Genomic DNA, 20,704 nt, shown 5'->3' on the forward strand with positions numbered 1-20,704 from the left:
CTGGCCACACATTAGCAACTTAGCATTTGGTTCATATTCAAAATCAGTTGTCTATGACTGGATTGAAATATGAGTAGCTGTATACTAAGCTGCTAATTCATAGCTGGATACCATATAATTTACCGTATTTAATCAGAATGCAAAATTATCATTACACAATTTAACTTACGAATAATACATAGCGCTCCGATTCCTCTTTTAGTCCACCCAGGACAACAGTATTTCCTATTTCCTCTTCCACATACATTTGGCCTGAAATAGTGCAGTATATAAAATAAAAATAAAATGATTAGAATAGTCATAAAGATTAGAAAATTAAATATCACATGAATTCCTTCTTGGATCATTTCTTAAAATAACTATATATTCTGTGAGCATATTAATTTCATAGAAAACTACAAAGAGGTAACAGTTATATCAATTTATTATTATTACTATTATTATTATTACTACTAACATCTGACCTCCATGGAGTCAAAAGATTAATTACAGGAGGTCCACACTCTCTCTCATGCAAAAAGATCATTGAACCATGCCTTAAACTCATTCACAGTTTCCCCACTCACCACACTTTCTGGCAATGCATTCTACTCACTGATCACTCTCCATGTAAAGAACCTTCTTACTTTCTTGCTCATGCCCTCCATATGCTTCTAGAAATGGCTTCTTTTTCTACCCTTGTCTCTATTCAATGAAAAATTTCCTCCACATTAATTTGCTAACAACCTGTCATCAACTTATATGCCTTAATCATATCCCCTCTCCTTCTATTCACAAGGCTCTGCAAGCTACATTCCCTCAATCTCCCTCCTCACATCTGACATTCCATAGACCTGACACTGACTTAATGAACCTTCTCTGAATCCTCTCAATACATCCTCATTCCCATGAAAACCAGATGACCAAATCTGCACACACAGTAGTCCTGATGCATCCTTATCAAAGCCTTATATGGGAACTATAAACTCTTTGCTCCTGTCAATGTCCTCTTCCTTATTATTCCCATTATCCTATGTAATGTTCTGACAATTTTAGCAATGTGACCTCTAAACTTTGTCCATCCACCTTCTCTTCAAGATCCCTCATTTCTTCCACCTCCTTCAAAATTTCTCCGTTAATTATATACCATGCATCCCAACCTTGCATACCAAATTTCAAGACCTTGGACTTAGCAACATCAAACTGATAGCTTCACTCTCCTGCCCACTCACACACTATCTTCCTGCAAGGTCACAACATCTGCTCTACTTCTCATAGTTCTTCCCACTTTTCAAATAGCTGCATGTCTCCGGTTAAGCCAGTTCCAATATCATTAACATAAAAGTTAAACAATAATAGTCCCAAAACAGATCCCTATAGCACTCCACTGGTGATCTTCCTCTTTTGCAATACCACACCTCCATACACAACCTGTTGATACCTATCCAACAGTCAGATAGGAACATTAGAAATTTCAAGAATATCAGAACTTAAATATGCTTATGATACAAATTTGGGGATAGAGGTAGGTTAATTTTTAATAGAAATTTACTGGAAAGATTATTATAAATAATAAAGAAGAACAGAAGTATTATTTATAGTTACCTCACTTCTCCTATACTAGAATTCACAAATGCTAACAAGAGATCAGATTATTCATCACATTTTACTTCATAAAATGAGACAAAAAATGGAATTTTTTTAATTGCTAAAGAAAAACCTAGTAAAAATTTTAATGTAACAAGAACACAGCTTGAAATTCACCTATGTACAGTCCAAAGACTATTCAATACTGATTACATCAGTACTCTTGGAGTTGAACACATCAATGTTATTTGTTATAGATTATATAAATACTAGTTATAGAAATTTTAATTCTTTGTATTCTTAATTTTTTTTAATTTTAATTAAAATTTAATTCTTAAATTTTAATTAGTTATAGAATGTAATTCTTTCTAATTTACTTTCTCTAAATATCGATACTGTCTCAAGGATTCACTTTAGTAAGTAAAGGAGTGGCAAACCCGAGGTACCAGCATCAGGTACCTCGGGTTTGCCACCATTCTCTCCTTTCTTTCCTTCTTGCACCTTTCCCCAATGCTATTAGAGTATTCGAGGACTAGGGTCTTTCCTGTTCCTAAGCCTGCTTATTGAAATATGCAATGAATACAACCTTCCTCTTCACATGGCCTTTGTAGATTTTTAAAAAGCTTTTTGAATGCATAAAAACATCATCAATTATATAAGCTCTTAAAGATTATAGTATTCAAAAACTTATTGACATAATAAAATATATTTATGGAAATGTTATATCAAATATCATTCTTAATGAAGTAAGTGAAAATTTTCACATAAATCAAGGAATAAGGCAAGGAGACACCATTTCTCCCAAACTCTTCACATTAAAAATGGAACATATGATGAGTAATTTAGAATGGACCAATAAAGGAGTCAATATTAATGGAGTTAAATTACATAACCTAAGATTTGCTGATGATATTCTTATTATTGCACACAATATGAAAGATTAAAGCAAATGATAGAAGATCTAACAACTAAATGAATAGAAATTGGATTAGATATTAATTCTGAGAAAACCAAAATAATGGCAAACCAAAAAGGATATGATGAAAGACACAACATTATTAAGGTAAACAATAAAGAAATTGAAATAGTTCATGAGTATGCATGGAATGAGCAGTTAGCTGGAAAGGAGATCAATGCAGTTATTCAAGAACTATCTAGTAGAAGCAATGTCTAAATGTATTCCAAGGGGGTGAAGATTAAATAAGGTAGGTGTGAAATGGATGAATGAAGAGATTACGAATGTGATACAGGGGAAAAAGGCATTATGGAGACAGCATAAAAGAAGTGGTAATAATCAATTCCATGAGGATTACAAAGAACAGGCAAGGAGGGTGACTTGGTTGGTAAGGGTAGCAAAAGTGAAGTATGAGTAGCAGTTAGCTAATGAAGTCAAAAAGAATAATAGGGAGTTCTTTTGATATGTAGCCAGCAAAAAAAAATAAAATAAAATAATGATTATGGAAGGCTGACATTGATTGGAGAAAATGGTATAAGAGCAACTGCTGTAGAAGGTCTTTCATTCTTGTGAATGTGACATCATGGAGAGTTTGAGAGCAGTTGATGATGAGGAGGAGAGAATGAGGAGGAGAGACTGACTGTAAATGAGCAATATATATATTGTTTGCTCAACTCCCCATACACAGGTATATGGGGAGTTGAGCAAACTTGATCTTAATAAGGCTGTGGGACTGAATAATATATCACCACATATTTTGAAGGAATGTGCCAGGGAGTTGGCATCTGCCTTGACATATTTTTTTTTAATATGAGTCTTGCACTGGGTCAAGTTCCAAAGGAGTGGAAGGAGGGCAAGATTGTGCCGTTTCATAAAGGAGGTGATAGAACTCGAGCATCGAATTATAGGCCTATCTATGTATCAGATGTTGTGGTTAAGGTATTGGAGAAGCTGGTGAGAACTAGGATCCAGAATTGGATTGACAACAAGGGTATTATCTTTGATGGACAGCATGGATTTGCTAAAGGGAGGCCATGTTTTCGTGATCTACTTACTTATTACAATAAGGTGGCAGCTTCACTGGACAGAGGAGAGGGATACACAGTAATATATTAAGATTTTGCAAAGGCTTTTGATAGATTACTACATGATAAGTTGATAGTCAAACTAGAATGGATGGGGATGGATATTAGATTAGTGTATTGGATCAGAGACTGGTTAGCTGATGGGTATCTGCAAGTTGTGTATGGGGGAGCAATATCCTGGAAGAGCAAAGTCACTAGTTGTGTGCTTCAGGGGTCTGTTTTAGGGCCATTGCTCTTCAACCTGTATGTTAGTGATATTGGCAAAGATTTGGATGGGGATATTCAGTTGTTTGCAGATGATACAAAGTTGGGATGAACTATGAAGAGTAGAGAAGATGTTGTGGCTTTACAAGACTTGAACAGATTGAGTGAATGAGCACAGGAATGGGGATGCCAGTTTAATGTTGCAAAATGTAAGGTTTTAAAATTTGGGAAACAAAGATGGGATGTATCATTCATGCTTGTTGGAGATATATATATTGTTGGAGGTGAAGGGAAATAAGAGATCTTGAAGTGATAGTGGATAAGGATCTGAAATTTAGGGGACACATTACCAAAATTGTGAGGCCAACACAACAAAATCTGGGAATGATGCAGAGGATCTGTGGATCCCAAATTTCAAAACCAAGCATGTAGTTGAATTAAATTGACATCCCTCCCATTAAAAAGAGCAAAACATCAACACTATTACTAATAATACTTCCAAGTTTCACATCATCTGTAAACAACCGAATATTCTCTCTCTATAGTCAAGTGACAATGTCATTGTCAAAGAATGAATACTAAAAGTCCCAGTACCAACCCCTGTAGAACTCCACTTATAACCTTCCTGCTCCCTGATACCATTCCCCCATATACAACTCTCTGGTATCTATCAGAAAGCCAGTTATCAATCCAAACCAATAACCTGATATCCAAACTCATTATGCTTCAACTTAAAAACAACTTATCATATGGCACCCTGTCAAATGCATTTGCAAAATCCCAAAAAAATATCTGGTTACCTTTTACAATAAAAAAAAAAAGAGCACCCCTTAACAAATCCATGCTGGCCTGCATAAATACTAATGTCCTCATTTGTCCAATTCTGTATACACGTCCTCACCAATTACTCCAAAGAAATACAAACTAGCCTATAGTATGATACCCCCCATCTATCACCACCCTTATGTAATGGCACATCTTACCCTCCTTCCACTCTCCAGGAACTTTACCCATTCCAAGTCTTTCATTATACAGATAGGTTAAGCTAGAAGAATTAACAGGCTTTTTGAAAGCAGAAGGCTTGTAACCAACAAGGGTAAAAGTTCAGCAGAAAGGCAAAGATATAGGGTAGCACATTTGATACTACCTAGTGTGAAACAGAGGCTAACAGGGTACAATATATAGTTTGTTGCTGATATAGCTAGAAGTATGAACGAAGATGTAGATGGCACCCAATAGCAAATTAGCACAATTGCAGGAGAAGTAACCATTATGGGGACTTCAAGTATGGAGACATAAACTGAATCAAGGAAATGGAATTTATATGGCTACTAAGAGATAAGATGAAACAAAAAGTGATAGAGAGGACCAAGATTTGAAAGTATTAAAAGTACTGGATCTTGTGACAGCATCAGAACATTTGACCTGGAATGTAGATAAGTGAATAGAATTGTCAATTAAGAAGGGATATGTGCAAAATTATTAAAGAGCTGACAAATTCATAACAAATTCAAGAAAGTCCAAGGGAAGAATATCTGCAATGCATAAAAATGTTTGATGAATATTTGAGCAAAGCGGTATCAGGTTGAATACCCAGAGTCAGAAAGATAAGTCAGGTTGAAGTTATTATTTAAGCAGGAGCGGAGCTGAAAAAAAAAAAATAAAAATAAAAATAATATATACAGGGTGGTTCAAAATTCCACATACAAACTTTGAATCAACCATATTCACATATTCACATGACCGGAAATGTCACCCGAAAGTGATAGGTGGCACTATTCGCCAGCGCTCCAGGTGAGCAATTGGGACTTCCTCATTCAAGCTTTTGACGTCATACGAAGAACATGCGTCGTTCTACGAAAGTGCATGTCTGAGATAGCAGACATGCACCTAGTTTATGATATTATGTATCTAACTACTAATGAACTGTTCAGTTACGCCTAATAAAGTTTTTTACACTACTTACTGCCTTGTGTTATTTCTGTATCTTTGTGTCCCTGTTAGTAGCTTCCAGTGGCATTTCTGGTCATGCTTTCGTATGTGAATATGGTTGATTTTGATGTTCTCTACCTCCCCTCAAAGTTTGTATATGGAATTTGGAACCACCCTGTATATATATTTGGAGGGTATACAGAGAGAAGTGTGATGAACAAGCTCATGAGCAGTACAAAGAATGGGCAAGAAGTGTAACTAGCATAATAAGGAAGAAAAAATCAGATTATGAGAGGATATTAGCTGATCAGGTCAAACGAAATCCCAAAGAGTTATTTCACTCTGTAGTGATCATGGAGGATAATGTTAAGAAATACAGATGGTAGAGAGGTGACAGAAGCAGAAGAAGAAAATGCAGGATGGATACTGCAATGACATACAATGTTGAATTACTGATCACTTTCTGAGGAGGCATCACCCAGGTGAAGATACTCCGTAACATACATGACAGGCACTAATATAATGAACAAGACAGGAACAAGAGATTAGGATGCTATAAGATGTCAATATGAATACTGCATAGGAATAAATGAAGCATTAGCCCATGTATTACAAGTAAATGCAAAATAATTTGTGGTGTCTTTGACTAGGCTCTAGGGAGTTCTTAATGGAGTGGAAAGAGGATGAAGTAGTTCCATGACATAATGGAACTTCAAAAGATAGCAAATACAGACTGATCAGTAACATGGCAACATAAGAGGAGTGATAATAATCAATTCCATGAGGAATACAAAGGATGGACAAGGAAGGTGACGCATCTGATAAGGGTAGCAAAAGTTGAGTATGAGCAACAGTTAGCAAATAAAATGAAAAAAATATCCTAGGGAATTCTTTCAATATGTAGCCAGTAAAACAAAAGAATGATTATGGTAGGATGACACTGATTGGTGAAAATTGCATAAGGATAACTGCTGTGGAAGATATTATTATTAGTAGTAGTAGTATTGCACTCTCCATGGAGTCGGCAGACTCATCATGGGAGGTTCATTCAACAGATAACATATTTATTATACCGAATCTTAAAATCCTTAACACTTCTTGCATTAACAACACATTCTGATAATGTGTTCCATTCAGTGACAATTCTCCATGTAAAAAATCTACTCCTCACACCCCTCTTCACCACTCTCTTACATAACTTCCAGGGATGACCTCTGGTTTTTCCCCTCTCGTCTTCTACTCTTTTTATAATCTCATCTGGATTAATCCAATAAAATCCTCTAACTAACTTAAATGTCTCTATCATATCACCGCTTTTCCTACCATCCACTAAACTCTGCAGTCCACTTTTCTACAACCTCTCTTCATAGACAGTATTCCAAATTCCTGATATTGTCTTAGTCACTCATCTCTGGACCCTCTCCAATGGTTCCACATTGCACTGAAAACCAGGTGACCAGATTTGAGCACAACAGTCCAAGTGTGGCCTGACCAGTGCTTTATACAGCAGCACAACCATTTCCTTATCTCTATATGTTAGAGTAGTACTTCTTATCATAGCAGCACTACAATGTGCAGCCATTGCAACACTAGCAATATTTCCTCTAAACTTCAGTCTACTGTCAACCATCCATCAGTGGCTTTAACAGGCACTTAAGTGCCCATAGTCTTCTGAGTATCCTTGGACTTCTCAACCGTGACACGAGGATAAGGTGGTTATCCCTATGACTCTACTGTCAACCATCATTCTCAAATCTTGAATATCATCCACTTCCTGCAGTATGGCACCAATGATATAGTGCATAGCCTTATATTTCTGCACTCCAAAATGCAACAGCTTGCACTTATTAATATTAAGACCACAACCCTCTCTCCTTTATCCAGTCAAAAATATAATCAAATCTTCCTGAAGGGAAACATCAGCAGTGCTACTTATAATTCTCCCCAACTTTGCATGATCAACAAACAACTGAAGATTTCCACTCAGTCCACATGATATATCATTTACAAACAAGTAAAACAGCAGGGACCCAAGAACAGAACCCTGGGGTGGCACACCACTGGTTACCTGACTTTTTTTTTTAAGACATGCTCCATCATACACAACCTACTGGTATTGTTCAGACAGCCAATCTCCAATCCATCTAATTTATTCCCATCCTCTACAGCTTATACACCAACTCAACATGTGGTAATCTATCAAATACTTTTGCAAAGTCCAAGAATATCACTGTACAGATATCCCTCGATTAATGCAGTTAATTAATCCCTCGATGTTACCATGTATATATCAAAATCACGTTAATCAAATCTATAATCAATGGTAAAAATTACAATTCATCCATGATCGATTACTGTATTAATAATTCATTTTATATGGTACTCTTTCAGGAAAGATAAAAAATGAATGCAAAGTAAATGTTTAATAATTTACTTTGTACCTACATTATTTACTGCAATTTTTTTATCAAAAGAAGTTATCAAGAGTCGTTTTGACCAGTTTTAGTTTTTTTTTCTTATCGGCATAAATTCTACGATAACAAGCAAAACAACTCTCCAGACCTCGGCAAACAAGCAATAAAACATAAAGAAAAAACACTGCAAATATAATACATGATGGTACAAATAAGTGGATATTGAATCCAACATTATTTCATAGCTGAATATAGAAACTATAAGAGTTTCATGCCTAATATATAGAAACTAAAAGTTTCAGTGGATGCAAGCATTAGCAACCTTATGGGCAACTCGTAGTAAAGGTGGAGTAAGCTCCAGATCACTTTCCATAGTATTTTTCATAATGTAAAGCACATCTCCTAGAGGACATGTATGATAAATAAGCCTTTGGCTCTCTATTTCAGTAATACATGATGGTTTATTTATTTTCAGTTACAATCTAGAAATTATTGAACAAAAAAAAAAAAAAAAAAAAAACTAAACCATACTATACTGACATCGGAGGTCATGGTATCTCTCAGATACAATTTACTGTCAAATATTATAAACCTTTACATAACATGTGTAAACCAAACTGACAGCAAAAAGCAGACATGACGGAATATCATTCGTAACATATGAATGCACAGCTACTGATGACCTCTAAGCTATATACTGAATTGTGTAAGAATATTTATATTAAACATTTTGCATGTATCTGTTAGATCAGCTGCGAGCTCTGCAGGGTTAAATGAGCGTTAATCAAAACACTTGCCATATATCAAGGGATTGCCGTAATTAATTTCGCCGCGTTAATCAAATCCTGCGTTAAGCAAAGCCGCATTAAGCAAGGGATACCTGTATATGAATCACCCTTATCTAACACACACATTACTCTATCATAAAATGCAAGTAAATTACTAAAACAGGACCTACCCTTTACAAATGCATGCTGACAATCATAAAGAATGCTATGTCCATCAACTCAATCCTGTATTCTATTTCTGTATCCTAACCAATCTCTCCAACATCTTGACCACAATCACAGTTATGCAGACTGGTCTTTAACTGGAAACTTCTGTCCCAGAACCATACTTGCGGACTGGTACTATTTTGCCTACTTTCCACTCCTTAGGAACCCTATCCACTGCAAGACATTCGTTAAATAACCAGGTCAAGAGCATAGCCAACTGTGGTGCACATTCCTTAAGAATTATTATTATTATTATTCGTGACACCTCCATGGAGTCCGAAGACTCATCACGGGAGGACACCCATTGTACAACTCTCCGTCTCCACCACTACATCAAACCTCTACTACCAATCATCTACATCAGCACTATCTATTGCCCACTACCACCACAGCTAGTATTTTTTTTGTCTGTAAATTGTGTGTGTGTGTGTTCTGAAGGACCGATTTGTCTGTATGCAGGATGAAAAACCTGAGTTTCAGGGAGAAAAAACCCTACTACCTCCATATGAGATCGGCTAACTCACCTTCAATCGTAAAAGTCCATATAAAGATTCCTCCTGTCATGATGAGAATCGAACTTAGGCCTAAGAATGCATGATATGTCATTCATTCCCACAGCCTTATAACCCAGTCAACACCTTATATATCTCTGATTCTTTCACTTCCAGTTCTCCTAATACTTGCCTCCCTTCTATATATATATATCAAAAAAAAAAAAAAAAATCAGCTAACGCCTTTTTATTCCCGTATACGGGAGTAGGCGAGGCCATTTAGCCCTATCTAACTTTTGGAGACTGAATGAGCAGTTCAATCTCCACTGGTACCCAATCAGAGACAGATGGCCCAAGGCTATCACTAATTAAGCGGCACACAGTGAAGAGAGACGGCTCAAATGTGCCGCCATCTCGTGGTCCCTAACCCTAACACAATATATTTAATGTCTGAAATAATGTGGGTTCTACGGTCGTTTTTCTTGAGTTTACAGGACGAAAAACCCGAGTTTCCGGGAGGAAAAACCTGCTTGCCCGTGCCAGAGATCGACTAACTCAGGAACCGGTCGAAAAAAGGCTTAGAAAAATTTCCTCTAGTCGCCGACTAGACTCGAAACCAAGTCTTCCTTCGTGCGGCCAAGCGCGGCGGTGTGCAAACGCCACATCCGCTGAGCTACACTGCATGGCATCCTTTACATCAGTATGTTATATGCTAATAAAATGCTCATTCAGTAATTCCACTATATCCTTTGCAACGATCACTCTGCTACTACGACTATCCACCACTGTCAACCTGCCATAATTATTCTTTCTCTTGCTTGCCATATTGCAAAAAAATTCCCTTCAGTTAACCTTGACTTGACCAGTCAATCTCCTCTCATACTGCACCTTTTCTTTCTTTACCATGCTCATCACCTTTCTAGCCTGCACTTTATACTCTTCATAGATCTGCTCACTACAACTGTCTTGTACCTCCTCCATAGTATTTTCTTTTCCAATAGAGCTTGCTTGATTTCACTGTTCATCCATTTCACTCCTACTCTATGTATTCTGTGAGTCTGCGACTCCATGGATAATAATAATAATGTCAGTAGCACAGGTAAGAGTACTGGAAAAATTGATTAAAAGCAGAATTCATGATCAGGGAAACAAGAATATGATACTCTATGGGAAGAAGCACAGCTTTGTGAAGGGTAGGTTGTACCTTACTAATTTACCTAATTTTATAACATAGTTAAAATAAAAATATATAAAGAAGATTTTTTAAATGTAATAAAATAAAAATATATAAAGAAGATTTTTTTCAGTGTAATACTGACTTACTATAAGGAATGATATAAACAGACCAGTTAGCATATGATGATACAACTGCAGTGAGGTCTATATGGGTAGACCTACAACACTATCTTACAAAACCAATATAAAGGTATTGTTGTAATGTATTTTTGTCTGTAAATTGCATGTGTGCTCTTGCAGAAAAACTGAGTTTCTGGGAGGAAAAATGCTGCCACCTTTGTGGCATCTGTCAAATGCGAAGGCTTTTGATTGTGACCACAAAATTCTGTTATGTGAACTGGAGCAAATGCAGGATGGATGTGATGCTGATGACATGTATAAAATGGCTGATGGATAATAGACATCGAACAGTAGAATCCATCACAAGGAAGGTGATGACCAGAAGTGTGCCACAGAGTACTGTACCAGGGTCATTCTTATTTAATTTACACATTAATGATATAAGGAATGATTTTTTTGGAGAGGGGGAGCAGTATCCAGTTGTTTAAATAAAACTGAGGATGGCAATCACCAATTATTGTAACATAGTAATCCTGCAAATGATTTAAACAGACCAGTTAGTGTATGATGATACAGCGCAGTGAGGTCCATACTGGTGGGAACAACACCATCTTACAAAACCAAAATAAAGCCATTATTTTAAGGTATTTTTGTCTGTAAACTGCATTGTTCTCTTGGCTGGTTTCCTTGCAGGGGTAAAAAAAACAAGTTTCTGGGAGGAAAAATCCCACCACCTTTGTACGAGACTGGCTAACTCACTTTCAGTTGAAAAGCCCTCATATCCTAGAAGGGTTTCACCCTGGTTATAACCAAAGGGCATCGTCAAAGCCAACTGAGCTATGGAAGCTGTCATTTAACAGATAATATTTATAATAGCATGCAAGAGATAACAGCTGTCGGTTTGCACCTTGGGATGAAAAGATTATGAGATGTATATTACTTTGATGGAATGGAAGGATCACTTTCATGTTGAAGAACACACCGATGAGTAAGGATAAGGAAGTTATTGTCGACTGTGAAAAGAAAAACAGTAAGTATATTGCCTAGGAATGATCAAGCAGATTTATGGTTGTTATACTCCCTAAACTATAACTTTTAAGAGATCCCTCTACTGAGTAAATTTTAGATTTAATAACTTTTCATTAGGTGTAATAGCTTTTTGAACGTCTCTTTTAATGTTAGGGCCAAAGCTGTAGCTTGTCTAGTTATGAGTAAATCTATGATTTAAGATTAAATCTATGAGTTATGAGTAAATCTCTGCATTATCATATCTATTACCATAGATATGATAATGTCTATGGTAATTATCATATCTATGGTATGATAATTACCATAGATATGATAATTATCTATGGTCGCTCTCTCTCCAACTGGTGGGAGATGTCATCTCACTTATTATCAGCTCTTCTGATGAATGACCAAATCCAAAACTCTTGAACCTCTTGTTCCCTATATTACAAGCTGCTGAAGACATTTGTCCCTCAAGAATTCCAGAAATTCTATCCCCTTCTTACTACTTGCATTTTCCTCTTCCCAACTTATACTGCTGTAGTTAAAATCTCCCACAACAATCATTCTTCTTGCACTCGCCAAGCTCAACTGCAAAAACAACTCCTGGTCCCCCACCTTCCGGGCTCCCTGGTCTATAGCAACACCCCACTGAATATCCTGTCTTGCCCACTTCTACCTCACACCATATACTTTCTAAACCACCTGTGTCACTGCCTTCCAAAGCTACCACTCTTAGAGGATATAAGTCATCTCTTATCATAAGCAGTACTCCACCATCATGTTTTCCTTTCCTATCCTGCTGAAAAATGCTATACCCTGCCACTTCAATTCTGGTTATTATATCATCCTCCATCAACCACGTCTCAGAGATCCCAATAATCTTTGGCCAGGTTAATGCTATCACTAATTCGTCTCCTTTATTTCGGATACTCCTGGCATTAGTATAGAGGATAAGGGAGGATAAAAAAAATGGAATATTACAAGAGTGATGAAGTGTGCCTTCTCAGAGTAGAAAATAGGAGGCAAAATAGCTGATTGCTTGATTGAGTATGGTGTGAGGTATATAGACAGGCCAGAGAGGACATTTAGTAGTTGCTACATAGCAAATAATTTTGTGAAGATCTGCAATTAATTGGCCATCACATTTTCCAGATCTGACAGCTCCCAACTTCTTCCTATGGGGATACCTGAAGGAAAAGGTGTAGGTGAACAAGCTGCAGAGAATCCAACAGAGGGAGAACATTTGTGCAGAAATTAGGGTGCTGCAGCCAGAAACATTAACAGTTGTCATGAAACATACCATAGAAAGGGACTGTTCACAACTAATAAAAAATCTTCAGATGCTATATTTCATTATAACAAAAATTAATAAAAATAATTAATAAATAAAAAATTTATGAAATGTTTAAACCCCTTTTTGACTTATGGGCCACCTTGTGTATACAAGTGTGCATATGTGTGTTGGATGGAGATGTAAAATGTATTTTTTATTGCAGTTCATAGTCAGAAAAGTTTGAAAAACAATGGTCTGGACAGTTTGCTGGACTTCAGGTATCACTTGAAGTCCAGCAAACTGTGATGGATTTCTGTAGTATGCAGATTTAAAGAAATTGATTTAGTATTGCTACTTGTGCAATACTAAATTGGCCTGGCAAAAATTAGAGGGAACATTGATCTGCAGTAAAGTTCTTTTATGAAAAATGTATCTGGAACTGCTTATTTAAATATATTCCTATTGTCTTAGGAATTATTCATCAGCAAAATTAAAGAAAGATGCATTAAGGAAACTTGCTTACTGCTCACTCTCAAATTATAAGGAATTTGAGAGACAAGAATGAATGAATCAGTAAACACAATAAAATAAAGAAGCAAATAAGATAAAAGAAGATAAGGACAGGAAGTGGCAGGTCTCGTTGGCCAAGTGGTGAGCATATCTGCTCTCCAAACAAAAGGTTGCAGGTTCGAATCCTGCCATTGGCATGGATGTTTGCGATTGTCTGTGAAAATACTAGTGGTGGTGGGTGGTAGATGGAGTTGGTGTAGATGATGGTAGTTGTGATTCATTGTATAGTTGGTGGATTGAGTGGTGGAGACAGAGAGTTATAGAGTAGGTGCCCTCCCTCGATGAGTCTTTGGGCTCACTGGAGGTGTCACGTAATAATAATAATAATAATAATAAATTCCCATATAGTTAAATATAATTATAGAACTTTTAGTTCCATAGTTTCCTTTATAATGTATTCTTTGAGCTCATATTATTTAATTTCAGAATGGTCATATATTTTTCCTCTGTCTTTAATTAGAATTTAGGAGTTCCTATCCTATTTCCTATCAGTGGTCCTAACAGTCACCTAAGTGCCCATGACCTTTCAAAGTATTCTTGGACTTTGCAACCATAATTCGAAAATAAGGTGGTTAGTCCTATGTCTCCTGGTGTGTATTATGTCTGTATAGATGCGTGTGTTTCAAGAGGCCGGTTTGCTTGTTCTGGGAGATAAAAAACCTGAGTTTTTTATCTCCCAGGTGAAAAAACCCCTACCTCCGTATGAGACTGGTTAACTCACCTTTTGTCGAAAGAGACCAGATAAAGGTTCCTCACATCACTGACAGGAATCGAACCCAGGTCTTTCTGACCTAAGGGCTTCATCTATACTGACTGAGCTATGGAAACCCTAGAATTTAGGAGTTAGATACAGTATATAAAATATTAGAATTTACTCATAATTCTGTCAAGAATATGAATGTCAAATCTGCTTAGATAAAGAGAACCATTTAAAGAGAATCAGGGCCTGTGTAGCTCAGTGGAGATGGCGTGTGCTTTCCACAGTGCTAAATCGTCCGAAGAGAGTGCCTCGTAAGTTCGATTCTAGTCGCCGACTAGAGGAACTTTTACTAAGCCTTTTTCTGACCGATTCCCAAGTTAGTCAATCTCTGGCATGGGCAAGCTGGTTTTTTTCCCAGAAACTCTGGTTTTTCATCCCATAATCTCAAGAAAATCAACCATAGAACCCACATTATTTTCAGACAGCAAAAATAGTGTTAGAATTAGGGATCACGAGATGCTGGCACTTGTCAGTCACCTCTCTTCATCTATGATATTAGTGATAGTCTTGGGCCCAGCTATCTCTAATTAGCTACTGGTGGAGATTGAATTGCTCCCTCAGTCACTACATAGGGCTAAAACTGCCTCGCCTACTCCCTATATGGGAATAAAAAGGCATTAGCTGATTTTTTTTTTTTTTTGATAGAAATGAATTTATTGTATATATTTATATGTCTACAATAAATATGTCATTTTTTTTAAAATAAATTTAAGCATCATTCTTTGGACAAATGCATGTTTTTATTATTACATCATACCTCCAGGGAGTCCAAAGAGTCATTGAGGAAGGGCACAACACTACTCCACAACTCTCTGTTTCCACGAACTACAACCAACCGCAACTACTATCATCATCCACACCAATGCCATCTACCGTCCACCACCACTACTAGCATTTTCACAGACAATCACAAACATCCATGCCCACGGTGGGATTCAAACCCACAGCGATTTTGGCTGGAGAGCAGATGTGCTTACCACTTGGCCAACCAGGCTGGCATTGCTATATTACTCTCCACAAATGACTATAAAAGGTTGGATATACAGAGCAAGGTGGAGAATAAAATAACTGATGCAGTCTATTGACAGGATATAACATGCCAGGAAATTTTGGTTTCTATTCTCTTCACCTCCTCCATTTCCTTTTTTATTTTTTGTCATGCAGTAAGAGTTTCCTTGCCATGGCCATCGCTCTCCTGGCTAATATTTTACAAGGTGTTATGAGGTAGATCTATTAATTTATTAGAACAAAAATCTTAGATTCCCTGTAAAATAAATTTACAGGGAATCTAAGTTGGATAGAACATATTTTGTGGGTAGTTTCCATTTGAGAATTTCTACTTAAATGTAATATTTTAATATAATTTGTTAGTATTCTTTGTGCAGTGTTCAAATAATGCAGTAGCTGCAATTCCGTTTACCAATGCCTTATGATTTTGTGGTATTATTATTATTATTATTATTATTATTAAACAAGACCTCATGGAGTCAAAGACTCATCTAGGAGGTCCTTTTATCTCACACACATCTCATCATACCGGGTCTTAAACACATTCAAACTCCTTGCAGACACCACACTCTCAGGCAAGGCATTCCAATCATTCACAACTCTGCACGAAAAAAACCTGCCTCTCACTCCCCTACTCACACCCTCTTTATACAGTTTCCAGGTATGACCTCTGGTTCTCCCCTGATCTCCCACTATTCTCTGTAGAACTTCTCCACCATTGATCCTATAACAACCCCTTACCAACTTGTAGGTCTCTATCATATCTCCCCTCTTCCTTCTCTCCACTAGACTCTGCAAATTACATCTTTTCAATCTTTCCTCATACTCGACATTCCAGAGGTCAGAAACTACCTTAGTCAGTTGCCTTTGGACCCTTTCCAACATCTCTTCATCCTTCTGAAAACCAGGTGACCAAATCTGGGCACAATAGTCCATGTGTGGCCTAATCAAAGCCTTATACAATGGAACAAGAATCTCCCTACTTCTACACGTCAGTGTCCTCCTCATCATTCCCAGAAGTCTTTGTGTTGTCTTCACAATTTTGGCGATGTGTCCCCTAAATTTTAGATCCTTATCCACTATCACTCCCAGATCTCTTATTTCCTCTACTTCCAACAATATATTCTCACCAAGCATAAATTCTGCATCCCATCTTTGTTTTCCAAATTTTAAAACCTTACATTTTGCAACATTGAACTCACATCCTCATTTGCTTGCCCAATCACTCAATTTATTCAAGTCTTCTTGCAAGGCCACAACATCTTCACTACTCTTTATGGTTCGTCCCAACTTTGCATCACTGCAAACAACTGAATATCTCCACCCAAATCTTCGCCAATATCATTAATATACAAGTTAAATAGTAATGGCCCTAAAACAGATCCCTGAGGCACTCCACTAGTGACTTTCCTTTTCCTGGATATTGCACCCCCATACACAACTTGTTGATACCTATCAGGTAGCCAGTCTCCAATCCAATGCACTAATCTAATATCCAACCCCATCTGCTCTAGTTTGACTGTCAACTTATCATGAGGTACTCTATCAAAAGCTTTTGCAAAATCCAAGTATATTACTGTGTATCCTTCTCCTCTGTCCAAGGAAGCAGTCACTTTATTGTAATAAGTAAGTAGATTACTAAAACACGACCTCCCTTTAGCAAATCCATGATGTCCATCAAAGATTATACCATTGTTGTCAACCCAACTCTGGATCCTAGTTCTCACAAGCTTCTCCAACAACTTAACCACAACACCTGACACACAGATAGGCCTATAGTTTGATGCTTGAGTTCGATCACCTCCTTTATGAAGTGGCACAATCTTGCCCTCCTTCCACTCTTTAGGGACTTGACCAAGTGCAAGACTCGTATTAAAAAAATATGTCAAGGCAGGTGTCAACTCTCTGGCACATTCCTTCAGAATACGCGGTGATATATTATCAAGTCCCACAGCTTTATTTACATCTAGTTTACTCAACTCCCCAAACAACTCTTGCTCACTTACAGTCAGTCTCTCCTCCCCATCATCAACTGCTCTTAATCTCTCCATGAAGTCACATTCACAAGATTGAAAGATCTTTATGAACTGCTCATTAAGTATCTCCACCACACATTCTGCAACAGCTGTCTTTATACCATTTCCTCCAATCAATGTCATCCTTCCATAATCATTCTTTCTTTTGCTGGCTACATATCGAAAGAACTCCCTAGGATTCTTTTTAGCTTCATTAGCTAACTGCTGTTCATACCTCTCTTTAGCTACTCTCACCAACCAAGTCACTTTCCTTGCCTGGTCTTTGTAGAACTCATGAAATTGGTTACTTCCACTTCTCTTATGCTGCCTCCACAATGCCCTTTTTCTCTGTATTGCATGCTTAATCTCTTTATTCATCCATCTCACACCTAACTTATTTAACCTTCTCACCCGTGGTATACATTTAGACATTGCATCCACTAAATATTTTTTGAAAATCCCCCAAACTGCATTGATCTCTTTTCCAGCTAACTCCTCATTCCATGCTATACCTGCAAGCTGTCTCCTGAGCTCTTCATAATCACCCCCCTTGTAGTTCCACATATACCCTTTTTTCACAGGGGTCCTTGCACTGCTGGCAACCACCCAAGTAATCACCTCATGGTCACTTTCACCAATTGGTGGATGATTTGATACCTCATTGATAATTACATCCTCCGATGAGATGACCAAATCCAAGACCCTTAATCCTCTTGTGCCCTCTGTTACATACTGTCTGAGGTAGTTATCCCTCAAAAACTCAAGAAACTCATTTTCTTTACTTCCAGTTGCTATCTCTTCATTCCAGTCTATATTGCCATAATTAAAATCACCCATAATGATCACCCTTTTCTTATTTGCTTGGCTTATTTGACTATACATTTCACTATCACCACCATCCACATTACCAGGCCTATAACAACATCCCACCAAGTATTTGATTCTATTCACCTCTATCTCACACCATACTGCCTCAAAACCACTGGCCCCATTTCCCTCTTGCATCTCTACCTTGTATGGATATAACTCTTTCTCTATCATCAATAGCACTCCCCCTCCCTTTTTACCCCTTCTATCCTCACGAAACACATCATACCTTTCCATCTCTATTCCTGTCAGGATGTCATCCTCATCTAACCATGTCTCACTTATTCCGACAATCTCTGGGTGCACAGACGCAATTAGTGCAACCATTTCATCCGCCTTGTTTCTTATACAATGCTTGGAGCATGTACACTTCCCAGCAGTTAAAAATGTAGCAGATGAGAGACCAGAAAGTCTATGTCTGTATAAAATGAGAACAACTTCATGATTTAGAAATTAGTATAACAGACTTCGGCAGCATTATGTTAGAAATGGGTGAATACCGACCAAAAAAGACAAATAACATGATAAACGGTGATGAAAACGAGTAGCATATGAATGAGAATGTGAAATAAGTGAGTGTAGTAAGTCTGAAAGATGGTGTAGTCTTGGGGGATGGTGTTGATTAGAAGGATGAATATCGATCAAGAGTGGTAGCTTGCACAGAGAGATAGATGCACTGAAAGAAGTGGAATGCATCAGAAATAAGTTAAGAAGCATCAAAGAAGATATTAGGATACTGGAAACAATGAGTGCAAAGCAAATCAGATTAGGAGTGAGTGAGAGTTATGGGAATAACTGAAAGGGAAAGAATAGGAGAACTAGTAGAAGAAAGGGAATGAGAGGAAGGCAAAACAGTGCAGGAACCAGGGATGTAGAGATGACAAAATGGAAGGTAACTGAAAGAACAAGGAGAGAAAGTGTCAGAAGAGAGAGAGAAAGATGTAGATGAGCAATGAAAGACAGAGTGGTAAGAGGTGTGATGTATGGAGAGTTGATGATCATAGTTTGCAAGACATAATGCCAGAGGAATGTTTTGCCTGAAGAAACAATGGTTGTGATGGTGGGCACAAATGACTTGAGAGGCAGTGCGAATCGGGTGGCGAGAGATTTGAGCTTCGTGCTTGAGGTTGTATGGGAGAAGAAGACTAAGAGATGGAAGTAGTGAGTGTGTCTGAGGATAAGAGCATTAATAATGAATAGTATAATAGCCAGAATGTGGAAAAAGAGAGGTTTGGATTATGTGGTTTCTTGGAGGAAATTTGAGGATAGAATGGAACTGTATGCAAGAGACGGCTTGCATTTGAATGAGGAAGGACTAGGCATCTGGAGAGAATGTTGCTCTCTAAAGAAGTCAGTGTGTCGATGCACGGAAACTAGAATTATCAGGATGGATGGTAACAGGGATGGCCTCTTGTAGGAATAGTCTCTTGGGAGAAGGGGGGAATATGTTGTGTAATGCTGAATCTGTAGGGAATAATGATAGATATAAAAACAGTCTGATGATTCATTATACTAATGACAGGAGTATCCAGAATTGGTGCCACTGATATCCTAAATTATAAGCTGATAAATCAAAGAAGCCAAGAAGTTATATCTTGGTTTAACCTCCCTACTGGCCGACGTGGATGACATAGTGAGACCAAATTGCACTTCTTATCCATGTTATTCAATAGGTGTTACAGAATCGTATTCAGATTTAGCTGGATGTCTATAGACGTCATGGCCGGTTGGGGAGTTAATCCTTTATCCAAGTGTAAGCAAACAAAGTTGGCACATGAAGTATCTTCACAATAGTGCTACTTGTATATAGAAGCTAATACTTCACATCAATTTCATTAGTATCTCATAATGCAAAGCACACATCCTTTTGGGTGTGTATAATGTTATGCATTATGGGAAGGGCCACCATCCAGACTGGTTTGGACCTTTACTAAGGTCTCAACAATGGAAGCCCAACACAGAAGGGATGCTAAGGTTGAAGTAATGTAGAAGTCATATATTTTCCATATACAAGTAGTTAAAAAGGTGTATCACCTTATTATTAAATTAATCTGAATCAGAGATGATATTTCATGTGCAAAATGTGTTTGCTTACACTTAGATAAAGGATTAAACTAATAATATAACTTCTTGGCATCTTTAATTTGTACTATAACCAAGTAAAAAAACTTTTAACATGATAATCTGATATTTAAGTTACAGCACATGGGTTTAGATGTCATGGTAGTAAAATGGATTGGGGATTGGCTGTCTGATAGATGT

At 37.3% G+C, this 20,704-nt stretch overlaps 1 protein-coding gene across 1 annotated transcript in view; it reads right to left on the reverse strand.

Annotated features, from left to right (window-relative positions):
• The window catches only part of LOC150100631 (fibrillin-1-like), a 1,594,375-nt gene that overhangs the window by 1,534,502 nt on the left and 39,169 nt on the right, over positions 1 to 20,704 (reverse strand). The window contains exon 2 of the mRNA XM_090401848.1: positions 170 to 252. Coding sequence (XP_090257974.1) covers positions 170 to 252 — 83 coding nt within the window. The remainder of the gene's footprint in view (positions 1 to 169; positions 253 to 20,704) is intronic.

This window comes from Typopeltis vanoorti, chromosome 12, assembly GCF_054136105.1.
Source record: "Typopeltis vanoorti isolate ZY-2024b chromosome 12, IOZ_Tvanoo_1.0, whole genome shotgun sequence".
NCBI lineage: Eukaryota > Metazoa > Arthropoda > Arachnida > Uropygi > Thelyphonidae > Typopeltis > Typopeltis vanoorti.